This window comes from Citrus clementina, unplaced genomic scaffold, assembly GCF_000493195.1.
Source record: "Citrus clementina cultivar Clemenules unplaced genomic scaffold, Citrus_clementina_v1.0 scaffold_1, whole genome shotgun sequence".
Lineage (NCBI taxonomy): Eukaryota > Viridiplantae > Streptophyta > Magnoliopsida > Sapindales > Rutaceae > Citrus > Citrus x clementina.
This window is the reverse complement of record NW_006263303.1, coordinates 25,585,491-25,605,535: the sequence shown is the minus strand read 5'-3', so window position 1 is coordinate 25,605,535 and position 20,045 is coordinate 25,585,491. Positions and strand designations below refer to the sequence as shown.

Here is a 20,045-nt window from a genome sequence, read left to right as displayed (position 1 = left end):
TTTGTTTGTCACCCAGCATTCACTAATTCTGGGATTATGTTTTGTACAAACCATCCCTCTCTGAAATTTATTGTATGAAAAAAGTTAATGTCAGGTTCGAATGTTGTTGTCCAACTACTAGTTAAAGCACTTGACCTGTTTCTTAGTAGACAAAAGTATGCATAGCTTGGCGAAATTGAGGTGAAATTGACAAAACTCTCTGTTATTAATCTGATTTACAGAGCTTTTGATTGTTAAGCTATTACAGATAGTTGATATAGAAAGAGCATCACAGTACAAACTACAAAATCATAGATCATTCTGTCTAGGCTGAGTCATCACAGTAGCCCCACACTGAAAAAGGTAATGCAATTACAGACTCTACTTCCCATTCACTCGGGACTAAAATAAAACAAGATAGTACTTCTTTAACACACAAGTGCAGTATTAGGAGAACTCAAACCCAGGAAAAAGTATATGAGAACTAAGGATTGCTTTGGTGAGTATGGAAACCTTCATAGGTTGTTATTACATAACTTGGATCATCTCTGTCTCTTTCAACTCTTTTCTTCACGGGGCATCCATCAACTGAACATTTATAATAATTCCTGTTAATCACATAATAAAGACGTTGTTAAAAATGAAATTCTACATTTCTATGGTTTGAGGTATAATTCAGATTTCAGAATATATGCAAGCTATTTTGATAGCAATAGTTTTTGCTAAAGCTATTAGCTTAATACCCATTCCACTCAAGTCTGTTATTAACTGATCAAAAGAAGAAATTAAGGATTTAACTGATCAAAAGATGAAATTAAGGATTTTTTTCCCTTTTTTTAACAATATCAGATGTTAAAACTATTTCTAACCTTGGATTTGGGCTATTTTTCACCATCTTCTTCCCATATTTTCTCCACTTGAACCCATCATCCAGTATCTCGACGTCAGATTTTGTCTTGAACGCAACTCTTTCTTTTACCGGCTTCTTCTCCCTCCCACTGTCATTGTCACCTTCACATACACAACCGCACAAAGATTAATAACAATAACTCGAGAGCAGAATTATTTTTGCATGAAAATTTTCAACTTTGCTTACTGTTGCTAGGTCCTTCGAAGTGGGTGCTAGTTCCTCCTGGTTCAACAACTTCATTTGCTCGATACACCGGATTCTGGACATACCCAAAAAGTTTAGATGCTTGATCATCCTCGAACCACTCATCAAAGGTCAAGTACTCAGAGAGCTCGAAATTAGTCTTTTCAGCAGAATCACTCTCAGGTGAGTCCTGTGGTATAAGATTTATATTAGACATTCACGTATATATGAACTTAAAAAATTTAGCTTATACTCATACTATCATCGTGATGAAATGAGATATTTATTATATATACTATAGGGAGCACTTATCACTGCAGCTTGAAGGTGGGTTCATGCCTTCACCGTGAAGCTTCTTGTGGTGTTGCAGGAAACTTCTCTGTTAATTCTGAGTGGCAAGCCACCACATATATTTGTAAAAAGCACTGTGGGGCTTGTCAAGGATGACTTGTGCGTAGACTTAGTGCTTTGTTTAATGTTATGATGAGTTTAAAGTTCAAAGTCTCGTGCGTGCCCTTTCACAACGATAAGGAACGTACAAGTCAAAGGCGATAGTGATTCTTGAACTATGATGTAAACACAGATTGTTACATTTCATCTCAACGCTTCATGTATTCTCACAATCTAGATTCATATATTAAGGTCATGCACAGCTTCATCTGAGGGGCAGCAGAATCGAGACCCATCAGTCTTACCTTGTTTGATACGTGCCTCAGCTGGTCTAATTATCATCGTTCGTGAATCCAGTCTAGACGTGGTTGTGTATGATTCAATCAGTTTTTTTTTGTAACTAAGAATATATTTATTTTCGTTGTTTATCTCATTCTAATGCCGGCTCGTTTGTTCAATTATTATTATTATTCATCAAATATGGTATTAGAATTCAGAAATAGATTCAATTTGTATTATTCTTCATTCTCACATTAAAGATTAATTAAAACGCTAATATTTTTGTTTAATTTTCTCTTAACATTTTTGGTCTTTGGATTGTCTATAGATCTTCATTTCGCAATCACTGTGATTCGTATATATAATTTTTTTTTTTTTGTCTTAACCACGAGGTATCCTGGGAAGGACCCTAACTGTGGGAGGTACCTTTAAGCTCGTATCACAACCCAGACTATAAGTCCCCGCTCGAATCGGGAGGCACACGTTCTCCTAACAAAAACGACTTTTCTGCCACTCAAACTGAAGATCAAATCCAATCAAGTCATTTAAGGAGACTCCATTGTCAGTAGAACTAACACGTTGTTGGTTATAATTTAAGTATATGTTTGGTAAACTTAATAATAAATAAGATGCATGTCATAAAAGAACTTAAATATCTGAAGTGTTTGTTGTGCCCTTAGCTGTGACCACAAATGACAGACACAGAATGCTAAAGAACATTCAAGCCACGAGCAGGCAAGAGGAGAAAAGGTCAACGTCAATTTTTAAGAATCATTGACGAGGATGGCTAAACTCTCATGAGTTGGCTAAGTTACGGATCACGTAACTTGCAGATCCAGTGGCTGTGCCAACTCCCATTGCTTGTATTTCAATGCTTTTTCTCTCTCCTCAGAACACGTGGCTGCCAACCATTGGGTGTGTATGTCACATAGCAAGCTCCCTCATGGAAGCTACAAATTGCAATATTTTGGAATGCCACCAACCGTCGCAATTAAGACAAGTAGACCTCCATTGACCTAAATGGATCAGTTAGAAGCTCCATGTGCAACTTCCAGGCTGATTTTATTTATTATAGAAAAAATATTCACCGCACACCCTTTTTTTTATTTTTTTAAAAATATATAATTTTTTTTTTGCTGTAATCCATCTAAAATTATATTTTATTTCACTTTTCCACTTCCGTTTGGAATCTGTTAAGAAAACTAACGGAAATTTAAAAAAATGACTATTTTACCCCCAAAACGGAAATTACAATTTCACCTTAAAAAATGTCAAAAATAATCAGATTTAATGATAAATATCATTATTGGTACGTTAATGAAGTATAAAAAAATCTTAACTACTAGAGATTATAACTCAATAAATAATAAAACTCTATTTATTTTAAATTTAATTGATGGTTTGCGATATTGGACTATTTTTAATACTACTATTATAATTTAACATTCTAATTACAGACATATTTATAAAACAAACATGCATTTGATGGTTGTGGAATTAATTTCTTTATTAACCGATGAAAAAAATATTTAGATTTAATTTGATTATTTATGGTAATTTTTATGGTGAAATTGTTATTTTTGTTTTAAGAGGTAAAATAATTATTTTTTTAAGTTTCCGTTAATTTTCTTAACAGATTCTAAATAAAAGTAGAAAAATAAAATAAAATATAACTTTAAGTAAATTTTATATTTAAAAAAATTATGTATTTAAAAAAAAAATGAACGAACGACGGATATTTTTTCTTTATTATATTATATTTATACATATATATCACACCACGCATATAGCCAGCTGATCATGATTGCTGAGTACCTTTAACGGGGTTGGCATTTATTTCATACCATTGTTAGGCATCTGTCAAATCAATTGTGTTCATGTTTAGTTCCAGGAAGCAACATGCACCGCCGGATACTACACAGAAAGAGACTCTAAAATCCAAATTGATGAGGATGAAGAATCAAAATCTGATCCATGACCATGACGCAATTGATGACCAGACCTCATTACGGAGAGCGATACTGAATTTGAGGCTCGTTGTTGCCCCCATTATGATCTATTAATCATTATTATTATTTTTTTAAGTATGGAAATGAGACATTAGAGGATGTAATTTTCAAAATTTTCGGATGCAATTAGCAATGTGATATGCATTTCGCTTTTAGGATAATACTAATAAACGTTTCTCATGCTAATAAGATGAAGAATGTGTTTTTTATTTTTTTTATTTAATTTAATAGTAGATTGGTATTCAGCACAATAGAAATTTAATAGATGCGTATCTTGATATAAGTCTAATTTTTTTTTTTGATATAGTACTATATTATAATCAGAATTCTACTAATACTTATAATAAAAAATCAATCAAACTCTTCTTAATCATTTTATTATGGCGTAGCTTAAAATACTACTTCTATTACGGCACAATCTGAAAATTTACCTTCACTTAATGCTAGAAATATATCTATTCTAATTCAAATGACAAAAAGATAAGTAGACTCCTATCCAATTTTTATTAGGAGAGAAGTCGAGTCTCAACAATAGTTAGGATTCAAACTCATGCACGCAAGGTGGGTTGGCTTAATTTGCTCTTTAAATTATTATTCTATTGTTTGGTTGGATGATTTTTTCATCAGAATTATTATGTATTTTTTATTGTAATAAAGTCATTGGTTGCTTAAAAAAATTAATTAAAAAATTTATTAATAAAAAGAAAATTACTTCCATAGTTCGGACATGGAGAAGTGCAACCATTGGGCCCTTGGCCTGGTGGTTGGCTTGTGAGGGCAGCGGTTCAAGCCCCCACAAAAATATTGTGGGGGCTAAATATTTATAAGTTCTTCTCCCTTGCAAAATGCGAGTGGAGTAGGGACATCCATCGTCTGTGAGGGTTATTTGTTTGCTGGGCATGTATTTAATAGAATTTAATGTAATAATATAAGCCTCAGTTATGTATATCTGATTGTAAATATCAGTGTAATATTTGTATATAGCAATTGTTTGTAAATATTTGCAATGCACTATATTTGTATATATTTGTGAGAGTTATTTGTCTACTGGGCATGTACTTCATAGAATTTAATGTACTAATGTAAGTCTCAGTTATGTATATCTTATTGTAAATATCAGTGTAATATTTGTATATAGCAGTTGTTTTGTAAATATTTGTGCAATGCAGTAATTTGGTGCGTAACTGTTAAAAAAAAAAAAGACATGGAGAAGTGCATTCGCACCGGGCGGAACATTTTAAAACAATATGTTACAAGGGTTATTTTTAGGGACCTCCCATGAGGTTTGGTATTTTAACAGTCTGATAGAAAGTATTCATGTAATTACAAAGACCTCTCTTAACGTTAGTATAAAAATATGTAAGCGTCAGTATAGTATAAAAGGGTAAACAAATCAAAGTAAACTTGAAATTTAAACAAAATCAAAATTCAAGCAAAATATGCTTTAATGTCCGTGAAATGGAGACTTAAACACACCATTACCCAGTCCAAAGTCATTATCCAGTAGATAAAAGAAAACGATTTTTTTCACAAAGTGTTCTTCTCCTCATAAACACAGCTTACACTTGAACAAAACCCACCATCATTTTCATCCATGGAGAAGAAGCGTCTGCAACTCACAAATAATTTCTAAAATCATTGATTTATTTTCATCTATTGCACAAGATGACGTCGTGCGGTGGTCCAGAGCTTCCAAGAAGCGAGTATTGCCGGCATCTAGCGTCTATCGTGACTGGAATTAGATCGCAAGAAGAGGTCAGTCTTCAAAAACACAGCTTGCATGCTTGAATCAGTGGCTTACAAGATATTGTTGTTATTTTATTGATTAAAAATAACAATGGGTCTGTTTTAATTAATGAAAGTCTGTTTTAATTAATGAAAATGGTGTTGGATGTTGTTTCTCTCTGGGGTTGTTAGTGTTGAGTTGAAAAAAACTATTGGGTAATGACTGATAAGAGCAATTTCCTAATGATTTAAGAGCTGTGTAAGTACTAGATGTAGTTCATCAAAGATGGTTTCAGTTTGCTTATAATGTGATAATCTTTTAGAGAGCCTACAATGGTTTATGTGATTGTTCAGTTTGGGGTCATGACACTAATTGAGTTGTGTGTTAGTTTCGGTTTGTGCATGCCTTTGGTGTTCTTTTGCCTTATTGTTGTAATACCTTCAATAATTTGGTGGTGGTGTTTTTTTTTTTTTTGAGAAGGTAATTTTGTATTTGCTAAATAATGTGATTGTAATCACATGTAACTTAAGTATATTGTTCTACATACAATTTTTGCTCCCATGTGAGATGTTCTCTGTGTTTTTGTCTAAGGCTTTTGTTTGTTATTCAAACTAGAAAATAGTGGATGCAAGACTATGAATTTGGCATGTGATAAACTTTGAAATTGCCCTTTTTCTAGATTAAAAAATATTGACTTGCCATTTTCCTTGTTTGATTCTAATTTTCAAACAAGTGTGCCGAAATCTTAAGTTCGATTACATGTTGTTTATTGTATTTCTTATTTCAAAGTCTGTAATCTATCTGCGTGCATCATTTCAGAAGAAGAATAAGCAGCTGCAGCAAGTCCATTAGTTTAGGTGTTCCGAGTATGACAGAGATGATGCTCTAGATCCAAGTTTGAGGCACCAACAAAACTCGAAGATATCAATTATAGAGTGGGATTTTCAGGACCTGAAATCCAATTTAATATTTACTTGATCTGGGTTTAAATATGGATGGAGCAAAGATTGGTATTAGAAGGGTTTTATGGTCGGTGCCAACGCCTGTACTATAAAGTTTACAATATGAAAATCATTTCTTTTAATAGCTCTGCTCTTGTGGCATGTATTAGTTATGAAGTAGTTTGTAATAAAAAAAATCACAATAATAATATGCATATGCAGGATGCAGTTATGCCGCCACACATTATTTCAATTTTTTTTTTATTATGCAATGTGAATTTTTTTATTATTATGCAATGTCAATTTTTTTATTAAGCAATTTCATTTTTTTTATCCAATGGATATTTTCATCTTCTTAAGTAATTTGTGATTTTGGCACGAATTACCCATCAAAAATATTTTGGTAGGAAGGGTACTTTTGGATTTTCAATAGTCAACTAACAGTCCACTTAACATAATACAAATGTTAGGGAAGATTTTTGTAATTATGTGAATACTTTTTATCAGATTGTTAATAAACCGAACCTCAGGGGAGGTCCCTAAAAATAACCCTATGCTAGTATGTTACAATGTTACGAGTACAACGACGTCATTTGATGGATTTAACTTGGACACTTAAAATTAGAAGTGTAGGATTAATCGATTGCCCTAGCGCTAGCCATGGCGCGCACTAAGACAGCGGCAACTGCCCCATCGGGAGCATCAGCGAAGACATCTCGAAACGGCCGACTAAGCAACGCTGAGCGGTCGGCTTACTTTGCGAGGAGAGAAGCCGCGAAGGTCTTGCGGTTGGTCCTCCGAGGCGACGCACGTCGCCGAGCCGTCGGCTCCATCAAGTCGCTCGTCTATAGCCCCTCTGTGAAGAACAAAAAAGCCACTTTCGCTTTGGTTTGTCAAACTCTCAAACGTAAGCTTGCCATTTAAGCCCTAAACCTTTTTACTCACTCTGTGTTTCTATGAACTATGTTGAAGTGTTTGTTTCATTTGTATTCAGATCTCTCTATTATTAAACAAGTGTTGGACTCTGCTAGCATACTCAATAGCAAATGGAAGGTAAAAGCTCATGTTTTTGTTTATTTTAATTTGACTTATTTTTTTAATAAATGTCGCTTTTTAATTTATTTTAATGCAACTTTATTATTGCTGTGGCAGAGGCAAGAAGAATTGGTCTACATACTAACTTACGACATCCTCTTTGGCCAGGTAGGTTTTCCGTCCTTTTTCTTGGAATTAGTTCTGTAAAATTGACTGTAGCATTCTTAGACTTCCAAATGCAAATTTATTAGTTTAAGTGAAATTAGTTGTCACTTAACTAAAAAGCCTGCAGGGTTTAGGACTCTATATGACGGCACAACTGGATCTTGATTTTCAATGTGCTTATGGCCTTCTAGGCTTCCTAAAGTAGTGTTATTCATTTTGATTGCCAAAGGATCACTAATCTTACCTCTCATTTTTGCATGCACTGTGCTTCTTTTCTTGTTTTTGTGGTGACTTCTTATGTGAATTCTGATTTCTAGGAAATATCATTAGTAGGTGATGCAGAGAAGTTTCTCATGCTCCATAAAGGTGCTATACAATCGGCTCTAGCTCGACTTTTAGTGAGGAATAAGGTCAAGAGCATTGAAGACTTAATGGCACTTTATCAAACTCCTGGTGGGTATTCAAACACTCTTCTCATTGAGATGCATGAGTTATTTCAGTCCTATGCTTTGAGAACATTGACTGTATGTGTTTTGTTAATTTTGCTGCAGATGTTCCAAAGCCTCGTTACGTTCGTGTCAATACTCTGAAAATGGATGTTGATTCGGCGGTGCTTGAATTGGGGAAGCAGTTTGTGGTACTTTGTGAAACTTATTAGCATTCTACTTGGATCTGTTGAATAGCATTTGAATTATTTCAAAACATCTGTCGTTTACCTTATTTGTTTTGCATGCCATCTCTGTCACATCTTGTTTCACTGTCATGTAGTTGATATAGTGACTCTAATTAAACACCTCATGTACGTATATCTTAGCTGTCTGCATACGGTGTCTTTTGTTATCTTCTTTAAACAATTTGTTAATTCTTTTACCTGGGTTAATTTCTTATGTGGTTCATTTGCATTATGATTATGTTTCTTGTGTGGGTTAACTAGGTCCAAAAGGATGACTTGGTTCCTGACTTATTGATACTCCCACCAGGTTGTGATTTGCACGATCATCCTCTGATCGTCAATGGATGTGTATTCTTGCAAGTAAGATATTAATCGTTTAGGGAGGAATATTTTAGTTTTCATCCGAAAGAACAATTGTGAATTGGTAGTGGTTTGTATTTTTACTGTAGTTCTTTGGTGATTCAACGTTTTATAGGGAAAAGCAAGTTCTATGGTAGCAGCAGCCCTAGCACCCAAACCAGGATGGAAGGTGAGTGGTACCTTTTTTTTTTTTTTTTTTTGTATTTAGTTATTTATACGTTGATGGTTCTCAGATAATATCAAATTCATTATCTTGAACTTCCTGTTATCTCATCTAAAAATATAAGAAAAGTAAATGAATAATTTTGTCATTTTTTCCCGCTAATAAAACAATTAAAGTTGCGTGCAAGAGATACTCTTTTGGAGAGATCTGTGGAGCTTATTTATTTGGAATTCTAAATTTTGTGTATAAAATTTATGAATTTAAATAAATAATTCTTTTTGAATTTTAGGTATATAGCCATGTGAAACCACATATTTGAGCACGGGTATCAAGAATGCACAATAAGTAGGTAGTTTGTTAAATAGAAGTTTTTGATTCACAGCAGATTACTATGTTTTAGCTGGATGATTATATGATTTTTCCCCCCTTTCCAGACTGACCTGATTTCCATGAGATTTCTTATTGAGTTCCTTGTTTTTATGTCTTCATGTTCTGTTTCAATTTTTGTGAAGGTTCTTGATGCCTGTTCAGCTCCTGGAAACAAAACTGTGCACCTAGCTGCTCTTATGAAAGGAAAAGGAAAGATTGTAGCATGTGAGCTTAATAAGGAAAGGGTTAGACGTCTCAAAGACACCATTAAGCTCTCTGGTGCTGCTAGTATCTTTATGTTGGTTATTGGTTTTGCATCTTAATTATTTGAATGCTTGCTATCTCAATTGTTAAAAAAGTTTGCAATCTACAGGATACTTGCTACCTTTTTTTTTAAAAAAGAATTTAAGGTGCTCCTATTTGTGATGATGCATTATCTATACTCAATGATCCATGCTTTTCAATTATTATCAATTTTGTTTAGAAACAGCCTTAACCAGCCCGAAGATATTGAAGTCCTGCATGGGGACTTTTTGAACTTAGACCCGAAAGATCCTGCATACTCTGAGGTAAGCTTGATATTTTGCATCTTCACATGGATGATAATTATGTTCCATGGCTTCTACGTGAATCAATAGTTCTGCTAACAAGTTTTTCTCCATTTGTCTGGATGGGTTATCTGATAGAACACAAGCTTTCTTATCTATCTCTAGATCCAGTAGTCTTTTCTTTTGGAACCTTATCCAGCCATTCTTTAGTAGTCAGTATCACTTATTGACACTGTTCCCTTTTATCTTTTCCCCACATAATTCTGATCCTTTGTTTTAATGAATCTCATTGAGATCTGCTAAAGGTTTTTAATTATGCTCAGAGAGCATGTCACTGCTCAATGTAATAATAATTTTAGCAGTCCTTGCTTTGTTCATCAATGGGTCTGTTTTCTGTCGTAAAGTCAGTTCAGATTCAATAAAATGTTGGGTGGTTCAACACTAAAATTCTCCAATATGCCCTCTTTCCTTTGTAGTGGCAGTTTCCCCACCCCCACAACCAACCCCCCCCCCCCCCCCCCCAAACCAAAAAAAAAAAAACAAATTTTAATTTAGAAGGTAAAGTAGTTGGACTTCTTACTTGTGTGATCATCAACCTTGTGATACTGTTTACTAAATTACTGTCTCGTGTATCAGTTCTTCTCTTATAAGAAAATAATTTCAGGTCCGTGCCATTCTCTTAGATCCATCTTGCTCTGGATCTGGGACTGCAGCTGAGAGGTTAGACCATCTACTCCCGTCACATGCTTCAGGTGATGTACACATTCATCTGCTGTTTGGTATTTGTTGTGTGGTCAGAATTCTCATTGTTTAGATTTACATTCTAACAGGATAATCTATATTCTGTTTATTGAATTAACTCTTGTCTTGCATTCTCAATTGTGTAGGTCATACTGCTGATCCTACTGAAATGGAAAGACTGAATAAACTTTCAGCTTTCCAAAAGAAGGCATTGCGACATGCATTATCTTGTAAGTGTGTCTTCTTCTTTCAAGGATGATTTTTGTTGTAGCTTTCCTCAAGGATTGGAATTCTTCTACCGTGTATGTGTGTTGAAGTTATTACATATGTCATCCAAAGGGATTAGTGACCATTGCATTGAACTGGTTTTTTAAGGGAGTTTTGCTTAACCAAAGCACTGTATTTCCAAGCAAATACTTTATTTTACTTGTGCAGTTTTATGTGATAAGTAGAGCACTAGTACACCATTCATTTCTTTCTTCATTAGACTTATTTAGGTTCTATCATAGGACAATTTATAGGAAACTATGTATAGGAAACGCTGTGAGTCCAGCTCACAGCTGACAGGTCTTAGCTGCTTTCTGATGAGTTACAGCCTACAGTTGTGATTTTCATTGGATGTTATATCAATTCCCTGTCATTCTAGCAGAGCATGATACCATCTTTCAATTTGGTGTTCTAATGTGAGTTTTTCTTTGGCAGTTCCTGGAGTTGAGAGAGTTGTGTACAGCACCTGCTCCATCCACCAAGTTGAAAATGAAGATGTCATCAAATCTGTCCTGCCTATTGCTATGTCCTTTGGCTTTCAATTGGCAACCTCTTTCCCCCAATGGAATTGCCGAGGCCTCCCAGTTTTTGAAGGCTGTAAGTGTTTTATGGAGATATCATCAAATCTGTAAATGAAAAGAAGTATTGGGATAATATACATCATATAAGGATTGGAATAGAATGACAGTAGAAGTATAAAATTTTTAGTGTAGCATTCAGAAAGAAAAATATAATGTTTTTACACAACATTATCATTTATTTTGAGATATCTGATATTTGAATGAAATTTCCAGATAAATTCAAAACATCTTTTAGATATGAGTTCATTTAATCTATTAATAGTTAGAATATTTACTATCGTTTTTCATTCAATAAACTACATGGGTTAGAAAGGATGCTTAATATGTAGAACTAATAATGAATTCTCTGAATCTCTCACAACAATATTCTCATGTAACATTTGGTTGATATTTTTTTGTAGCTGAGCATTTACTTCGAACCGATCCAGTGGAAGACAAAGAAGGCTTTTTTATAGCTCTATTTGTTAAGGGTAATATCATCGATCGCTCCAAAAATCCCACTATGCCAAGCAGCTATAATAGCAAAGTAAGTGAACACATTAAAGGAAATAAGACCATAACGAAGACAAAGCGCATGAAGCTATTCATGCATAATAGAATGTTCAAAATATGGTCCCATTGTTTGTTGAGATCCAGGAGACTTGTTCTGGATTTGAAAAATGACAAACAGTTGCGTTAAACTTTTGAGAATCTAATGAAGCAGCTCTTCTAGTGTTAATTGATATCTCTTATCCATTCCCTGTTAACGTTAATGAGATTCCTTGCTTCTTTATTGTCCTCTGGAGTTGTTTTCCAGGACAATATATTTTGCCAATTGGGCACTCAAAAAAAGGTTCGGGCATGAGTAGGTGACAACTCCAGACTATTGTCTTTGCGAGTATCGTTATAAATTGGCTATTTAATTGTCTTTGGGAGATCTTTAATGTTCAACATTTTCACTCAGTAATGTGAACCCAGTACCTGATGTAAAATCTCGCTGCCATGTTTGTTCGTGTTTTGTAAATTGCCATATTGATTTTAGTGCAAGAGATTCCAAAATTTAGTGAAAGTTTGTAATAAATGTGCTGCAGTAAACAGGTAACCGAGGAGCACGAGAAACATTCAGATAAAAGCTGGATTTTTCATTAATTATAACAACTAGATGTCTACCAGTAGACGGCCGTCAGCTTCCCCTCCGGAATGCCAAAGACCGAACCACAAACCAGTGAACAGAGAGAATTTTGGACAAAAAAGGGAAGAAAGAGAAAAAAAGAAAAAGGAAGAGGAGATTACAGAGGCATAGTACCGTCAAACCCACAAGCAAAATTATTCATAACAACCGGCAAATAGAAAAGACATCAGCACCCACAATCCAGCATATTCTCTCTCTCAAAGTTCAAGCAATCTTAACCTCAATGGTCTTGGGCTTCTTGGGCTCCGGCGGTGGCAGCTTATCGACAGTCACAGTCAACACTCCGTCCTGACACACCGCCGAAATGGCTTCAACGTTAGCATTCTCAGGCAGCACAAATTTCCTCATAAACTTGCCAACCCTCCTCTCCATTCTCACATACTTGGCCCCATCTTTCTCCTCCTCCCGCTTCCTCTCACCGCTTATGAGCAGCACATTGTCGTCCTCCACTTGGACCTTGATGTCCCCCGACTTCAGTCCGGGCATATCGACGATGAACACGTACGAGTTCGGATACTCCTTCACGTCCGCAGGCGTCGCCGCCATTGCCTTGGCGTCTCTCACGTACGTGCGCGTCGGCGCGTTGGATGACTTGTTGTCAGCGGAGTCGTCCGCCCCCATCTCCATCATGTGCTGCAGAGTTGAAAAGAGTGGCGATGAGTCCAAACCCATGATTCTGAAATCCATTCTTTTGCGAGTATTAGCTGTTGTTGATGTTTGCTACTGCCAAATGAGGATTCGTTCGTCTTTTGTTGGTTAAAAAATGTGGAGAGTGCTTTCAGTATTTATGGAGGAGTATGGGGGAGGAAAGGAAAGTTCTGGAGAGAGTTTCGGGAATGTCTGGGGGAGTTTCCAGCAGTTTCTATTACGTTCTAGTTCTTCATCCGTCCTTCTGGAGTCTTACGGACGCTCGCTTTACAGTTTTAGAAAAAGTCATTGCCAAAACTAGGAAATAGGTGGGACAAACCAAACTATAATTGTTTGGGCTGGCCCAATGTTGTTTCCGGGTTGCGCCCACTTGTATTTAGAGATATTTTCAAGGTTATCCCTTATCCGGGATCTACTTTGTCAATTGGGACCTGACCTATTACATTTTTGCGAACATGAGCAGGTGATCACCTATTGAAGTTATAGAGGCTTGTAACGTGGATCTGACAACCTTTAAATTGAAATTTCTTATTTATAATAATCTGTTATAATCTAATACGTGTTGAATCGTACAATTCAAAATTTTCTCTAACAAATACATGTGCACCGTAAATTTTAAAATCATGCCGAAAGATACGTACCAAGCACAGCCATAATATGATAATAGAGTTAAAAAAATATTAAAAAATTTACGTCAATGCCCAAAAGAAAGAAAAAGAGAGATCAGTTGTTACTTGTCCAGTAATTAAAAAAAATCATAAAAAACTACTTTTACTACTTTTAGAATAATAGTTAATACAGTTGGCTAACATAATCATTCTGACGCAAGAAAGAAAGAAAGAAAGAAAAACACACTCAGGTGGGATTTAAGTTCGGGCCATAAATTATTTTGCAACCGTTTAATGGGATATCAGAAAAAGGAAAAAAAGACACTTACACCCTCAAAATTTAAAAAAATAATAAAAAAAATTAAATTAAAAAAAAGACACTAAGACCTCTTTTTATTCATATACACTTTGAGTATAGTAATTAAAAAATTAATTTTCAAAAACTTTAATTAACATGAATTTAATATAAATAATATAATTTATCTAAGAGATTAATAATATTAAATTATTTTTAACATTTAAAATAATATTAAAATTTTAAATTATTATATTTATTTTAATATATATATATATAATATTTTAAATAAACCATTGGATTAAAATAGATTTTACAATTAAAAAAAATCTCTCTATTAATAATATTAAAAATTAACTTTTAATTTAAATAATTTTAATTTTAATTAATTTAATTTAATATTATATTTCTATTTATTATTAGAAATTAATTTAATAAAATAAAATAAATCTAATAAATTAAAAAATATTAAAAAATAAATAAATATTAAAATTATTTTAAATATATATATATTATTAAATTTATTTTAATATCATATTTTTATTTATTATAAAATTATAAAATTATTTTCTAAAAAATTTATAAAATTAAAAGACATTGTAATTAAAAAAAAATTGATATCTTTTGAGCGTCTTTACGACTATTTCCTCATTTCCATAAACCTAAAGACCATTTCTCTAAACCTTAAAGAGTGTAGAGTGTAGGTCTCCTTTTTTCATAAAAAAGAAAGGAAAATGATAAACTAACTCAATGAAAATAAAAGAACGACAGAAACGTAATTTTAAATTACCGTTTCACGCGTTAGATTTTTTTTTTTTTAAATTTGCGTGGACCCACAAGAAATAAAAAAAAAAAACGATGGTCATTTCTGATAATTCTTCAAAAAATAATAAAATAAAGAAAAAAGGAACGAAAAGTTGGTCATTTCTCCCCCTCACTCCGGCCATCATCATCCTTGTTTCGCTGGTGAAATGCTCTCGAAAAATTTGTAGACAAATCAGAGCAAAGGGAAACAACTTTGGAAATGTTTCTCACGCTCTCTGTGTAAATCGACAATTGCAACACACACGCTCTCAACTACAACACACGCTCTCTCCCTCACGTTCTTCCTCACGCTCTCTCTGTTCTTCCTCACAACACACGGCTCTCTCTCTCCTCCCTCCAAATCCAACAGCCGTGGGTTACTCTAGCTCTCCCCCCTCCAAATCCAATATCTATGGATGCATAATAGAGTAAATAGCAATCCCCATCCACTCTAGTAACAGAAAATGACAGCTTCTGTGATTGTGGTGAAAAGTTTCCCCTAGTAATGCTAAGTACAGCGAGGAAACCAGCAAGGAAGCCATCAATTCTCTACACATATAGATGCCAAAAGAAAGCAGTGAATTGCATCAGATATTAGTGAAGAATAATTGCCAACCGTAAACTCAGCTCCTTCAGTTGCTAGTGTATACCAATAGAGCAATAGGTTGTGTTTGGGGATGTTAGATGTAGAAATAATTGACGCAAAATTCTTTATGCAATTGTTGGCTTGTGTCGACTTTTTGAAAGGAAACTTATTTTTGGGCTGTCAATGTTACTTATTTGTTAGTTTATTTCTTAGGTTTTGTTGTTTGGGATATTATGTATTGGATTTCATTTCCTTTTGCCTCCGGTATGGCCCCTAATAGAACTTGATGTAATTCTTTTTGGGATATGTTTTTCTGAATTAGAGATGACATCATTAGCATCTGGTCTTTCTCTTTGAGACAGCCGAGAGAGTGAGGTGCCGTGAGAGATGCAATCGATGGGGGAGAGAGAGAAGGAGCCGACAGTGAGAGTGGTAAGGAAAAACGTAGCGTTATGAGATTAGTGGATTGGTGAGGAAGAGCGTGAGAGAGAGATTGTTGCAATTGAGAATTTACTGTGACCTTTTATGCTTGCCTCAAACTCACCGTTTTGTGCTAGTACTCAATGTTGTAAGAATATCGGAACTGAAAAAGTAATAGACAAAGAGTTCAGATACTGAATGGAGTGAAGCGACAGATAAAGGGAGCCACGTTTCTGTCGTCCCTTTGTCGTCGCAGAGTTCAAATATCAGAACTCAAAAAGAAATATTTAAAAGCAGGTATACACTTGTGGCGTTCAGGCTTATATCGATACTCAAATGAATTTTTGTTTTCATAACATTTTTTGACTCTTGTCTCTTTTCTCCTTGAACTTGCTGTTAACTTCGTGCGTTGCATAGTTTGAAGCCTAAGGAAGACGATTTCTGCACCACATCAATATATTTTACAACATTCAACTTAAAACCCGCTTTATATTGCATATACACTGTCGTTAACTTATTATTATTACAAAGGAAACGAATACAACAGAAAAGAGCTTAAAAATAAAATTAAAAAAAAAAAAAAAACTTAATATGTAGATATCAGACAGGTATATACGGGTGTCGTCACATGTAGTTTAGTCTCGTCTGTATAATTTTCAGCCAATTACGTGCACCTGAATAGTCTTCGGCTTCATGTGCTCTGGGAGTGGCTTCTTGTGAACAGTAATAGTAAGCACACCATCTTGAGAAACAGCAGTAATGTTATCAGTATCGGCATTATCGGGCAGCACAAACTTCTTCAAGTACTTGCCAAGCCTCCTCTCCATTTTTATATACCTCACAACATCCTTGTCTTTCTCTCTTTTCCTCTCCCCACTCACCGCCAACACGTTATCCTCCCCGACGTGCACCTTTAACATACGAGTTCGGGTACTCTTTAATGTCAGCCGGCGTGGCGGCCATGGCCCTTTTCTCCCGGACGAAGGCTCGAGATGGGGCGTGGTGGGATCTGTCTGGCTCAGCCTCATCGGTGAAGTCGAGGATTTCGTGCAGGTGGTTTATTATGGATTGATCAATCCCCATGTTCCTCAGCTCTGCTATATCCATTGTTTGCAGAAGCACAAGTTTTTGTTTTTGTTTTTGTGTGTTTGCTAAATAAGTCGATGAATCATGAATGAATTTCGGGTCTGGGATTGTTTACTATTATTATATATATATAATGTTGTTGGTGTTGGGTTGAGAAAGATATGCAACGTGGAACTGTGAGGGTTAGCTATTGACATATCGTTGGTAAAAGCAAACGGTGAGTTTTGTTTCTTTGCGAGGTACGTGGTTATTCATTCGGAGGTTTGATGTCCACGTGGCTTCATCATTTGACGTCCCTTGCAGACTAGCCGAGGACGTGGCAACCTCAGTCTCTTGTTTGAGTCTCTCTCTTCACAATCAAGATTGTTCTACTGAAATTTTGATATTTGAAATTTCGATAACATTTTTTCAAAAAAAAAAGAAAAAGGATTGAACATAATCTCTTGCTTCCACTAAATAACCCAAACTAATGGGGCCCATATGTATACTAATGGAACATGTATGCAAAGGTAATATTTGAATAAAAAATACGAAAACGTAAAAAAAAAAAATCTTTAAAAATTTATCACACTGTAAAATGTATGACATGTTATTCAGTAAATAAAGTCTTAAATGATATGTCGTAAATAGTATATGTCGGTGCATACTTTTTACAATATGTTATTTATAAAAAAAAATGAAATTTTAAAAATTTAATAAGTTATAATTTTGAATGGAGAATTAGACCACCATCTATGTTCTATCATATCGATAGCAGGCTTTTCACACAGAATTAAAAATTAAAAAAAAAAAAAAAAGAATCCTAGCTATTATTTTTCCGTTACAATTATGCCATAAAAACTCACTTAGCACATAACTCATGGTAAATGCTACATATGAAACTGTTTCGTCAATTTACAAGAAGCGTTTCCGTAATCAGTATTTAGAGTGTGTTCTCTTCCTACCTAATCCTTCCACAGAACCACAAGTATCCTTTTAAATCACAGGAAACTTGTATCAACAAAACCAGTGCAAAGACTTCCAGTGATCTTGCTGATCCGATGGCAAAATCATCAAATACCCTTCTTATGGTGCTGATTGTTGTGTTCGCGACAATGCTGTTCCCCTCAGGACTGTCACAAGAGCAGCCTACTCAAGATATTGAAAAGTGCTGGTCATCTCTAACAAGCGTACCAAGTTGTCTCACGGAGATTATCGGTCCCCTGTTGCTTGGCCAAATTGGCCAAATTGGCCAGATTGGTCCTGTTTGTTGCACTGCCATCAATCAAATTACCGACAGTTGTTGGCCTAAGATGTTCCCATTCAACCCATTTTTGGCTCCATTGCTCAAGAACTTCTGCACCGCACCTCCACCTCAAAACGCTGGAGTACTGAGTGCTGCGAGCAAGGTCGCTTCTCCAAATCTGTTGTTGACGCCAGGGATTAATGTGGCTGAAGTTACTGAATGCTGGTCCTCCATTGCAAGCACTGAAGGGTGTGCTTTAGAGGTTTATAAATCACTCACCACTGGCCAAATCAATGGCGTTGGCCCTGCTTGTTGCAAGGCTATCATTGGAATTAACAATAAGTGCTGGCCTAAGATGTTCCCATTTAATCCATTCTTCCCTTCATTTTTGAGAAGCAATTGTGCTGCTGTCATTGTTTGATCACGGGAGAGTCAAGAGTGGTTCTTCTGCTTTTCGATTAGTTTATTTTTTCGGCTAAATGATTTTTGTAGTCTTAATTTAAGACTGTCGATCGCATGATTCTTCACAATAAAAGTTCAGTTGGCCAACTAGAAATTTGGGAGCATTTTCTTGCTCTTGATGATGTCATTTCACCATGACGGATTGCTCTGTTCTTTAAAGTTTAATTTTAATATTTATTTATATTCAAAGGCATTTAAATGCAAGTTTGCATGCGCATTAGCTTGTGCACTTGAACAAATAACGCACTGATGGAGAATTGACTGATAAAAAAGACTCTGACTGAAACAAATAGAATCAGGAATCTCATTGATTCCTTGGTAAAATTCAAGAATACAAGTAATGAAGAAAACAAATATTTTTAGGGATATAAAAATGCTAGCCGACGTGCTTAAAGCTTTGGCTGGTAGAAATATTTCGAGTCAAAACGGTAGGGATTTATGAAAATTGGCAACATCTACAAAAGCCTTTTTCGATATTATCAAGATTTTTATTATATTATGATTGCGTTTATATATATATAATTACGGTCCAGTTACGTTATCCATGGGTTTGATAAATCAGTGGTTACCAATAATTGTCTATATTTTTTAATGTAAAATATATTGTTGTAATTAATTTAAAAATAAGAGTAATAATTTTGTTTTATTATTCTGTTTTTATATTGAACAAAATTTTAAATTTCAGTTGCATGTTGGGAAAAAGAGATATAACTCATTCCATAATAGTCAGTTTCACTCAAACGAAGGAACTCGATTTAGTCATATTGATTAAATCCAATTCAGGTGTAATGCCAATTTTAATTAATTAATTAATAGAAGGCTCTTGAAAACAAAAGTTAATTATTAAAACTGTTGTATCAATTCATTATGGTAAATGCTTCAACACAAGTAACGTCACCCCAAAAGACAAATAAATTCCGCACAAATTTCCTCCACAGAATCACAAAATCAAATTCCCTTGAAAATACTTGCATAGGAGGCGTCCAATGGCAAAAATATCAGCAAATATAGTCCCTATGATGTTGGCTGCGGCTTGCATTGCAGCAACGCTGGTCTCAACAGAACTAGCGCAGCTCACAACACTGCCGCCACTACCGACGATACCAATCTCACAAATTCCAGGCCTATTACCGCCTCTAAAAGGTGCCGACCAATGCTGGTTGCCGCTAACAAACATTCCAGATTGTCACTCGGAGATTTTTAGATCACTTTCCAGCGGTCATGTTAGCAATATCGGTCCTGCTTGTTGCAATGGCATCAATCAAGTGACGGATAAATGCTGGTCTAAGATGCTTCCCTTTCATCCCACGTTCCCTTCATCGCTCAAGCAATTTTGTGCTGTTGCGCCTTCATTTGATCATTTATTTGCTGGGACAAAACTCTCTGTTACACCTGCATCTGATCATACATTTGACCAGACC

At 35.0% G+C, this 20,045-nt stretch overlaps 5 protein-coding genes and 1 pseudogene across 9 annotated transcripts in view; 3 read left to right on the top strand and 3 right to left on the bottom strand.

Annotated features, from left to right (window-relative positions):
- Positions 1–181: 181 nt before the first annotated feature.
- On the bottom strand, positions 182–1,533 carry LOC18055749 (probable WRKY transcription factor 50). Of its 2 annotated transcripts, XM_024178162.1 has the most exons (4): positions 1,385–1,533; positions 1,076–1,264; positions 849–990; positions 182–587 (listed from the first exon to the last, which is right to left on the bottom strand). In XM_024178162.1, the coding sequence occupies exons 1-4, from the start codon at positions 1,407–1,409 to the stop codon at positions 464–466; spliced, it is 480 nt and encodes a 159-aa protein (XP_024033930.1). In that variant the 5' UTR covers positions 1,410–1,533; the 3' UTR covers positions 182–463. The 2 variants fall into 2 exon arrangements, with proteins under 2 accessions (XP_024033930.1, XP_006453039.1); XM_006452976.2 differs by lacking the exon at positions 1,385–1,533 and having other exon boundaries at positions 488–567; positions 1,076–1,343.
- A 5,479-nt stretch (positions 1,534–7,012) lies between these two features.
- Positions 7,013–12,477, top strand: LOC18055748 (probable 28S rRNA (cytosine-C(5))-methyltransferase). Of its 4 annotated transcripts, none has more exons than XM_024192380.1 (14): positions 7,013–7,324; positions 7,412–7,470; positions 7,570–7,620; positions 7,935–8,070; positions 8,169–8,254; positions 8,552–8,650; positions 8,766–8,819; positions 9,326–9,470; positions 9,690–9,751; positions 10,395–10,482; positions 10,618–10,701; positions 11,174–11,335; positions 11,721–11,845; positions 12,390–12,477. In XM_024192380.1, the coding sequence occupies exons 1-14, from the start codon at positions 7,078–7,080 to the stop codon at positions 12,390–12,392; spliced, it is 1,401 nt and encodes a 466-aa protein (XP_024048148.1). In that variant the 5' UTR covers positions 7,013–7,077; the 3' UTR covers positions 12,393–12,477. The 4 variants fall into 4 exon arrangements, with proteins under 4 accessions (XP_024048148.1, XP_024048147.1, XP_006453038.1 ...); XM_024192379.1 differs by having other exon boundaries at positions 12,369–12,449; XM_006452975.2 differs by lacking the exon at positions 12,390–12,477 and having other exon boundaries at positions 11,721–12,345.
- LOC18055747 (17.3 kDa class II heat shock protein) lies at positions 12,420–13,642 on the bottom strand. Its single transcript, XM_006452974.2, has one exon. The coding sequence runs from the start codon at positions 13,175–13,177 to the stop codon at positions 12,695–12,697; it is 483 nt and encodes a 160-aa protein (XP_006453037.1). The 5' UTR covers positions 13,178–13,642; the 3' UTR covers positions 12,420–12,694.
- Positions 13,643–16,201: 2,559 nt separating this feature from the next.
- On the bottom strand, positions 16,202–16,958 carry LOC18055746 (annotated as a pseudogene).
- Positions 16,959–17,977: 1,019 nt separating this feature from the next.
- Positions 17,978–18,583, top strand: LOC112095772 (egg cell-secreted protein 1.4-like). The gene has a single exon (XM_024177914.1). It carries the CDS (start codon positions 17,978–17,980, stop codon positions 18,581–18,583), a length of 606 nt encoding a protein of 201 aa, XP_024033682.1.
- Positions 18,584–19,590: 1,007 nt separating this feature from the next.
- The window catches only part of LOC112095822, a 7,914-nt gene continuing 7,459 nt past the window's right edge, over positions 19,591–20,045 (top strand). Inside the window, exon 1 of the mRNA XM_024178222.1 lies at positions 19,591–20,032. Coding sequence (XP_024033990.1) covers positions 19,611–20,032 — 422 coding nt within the window. The 5' untranslated portion in view covers positions 19,591–19,610. The remainder of the gene's footprint in view (positions 20,033–20,045) is intronic.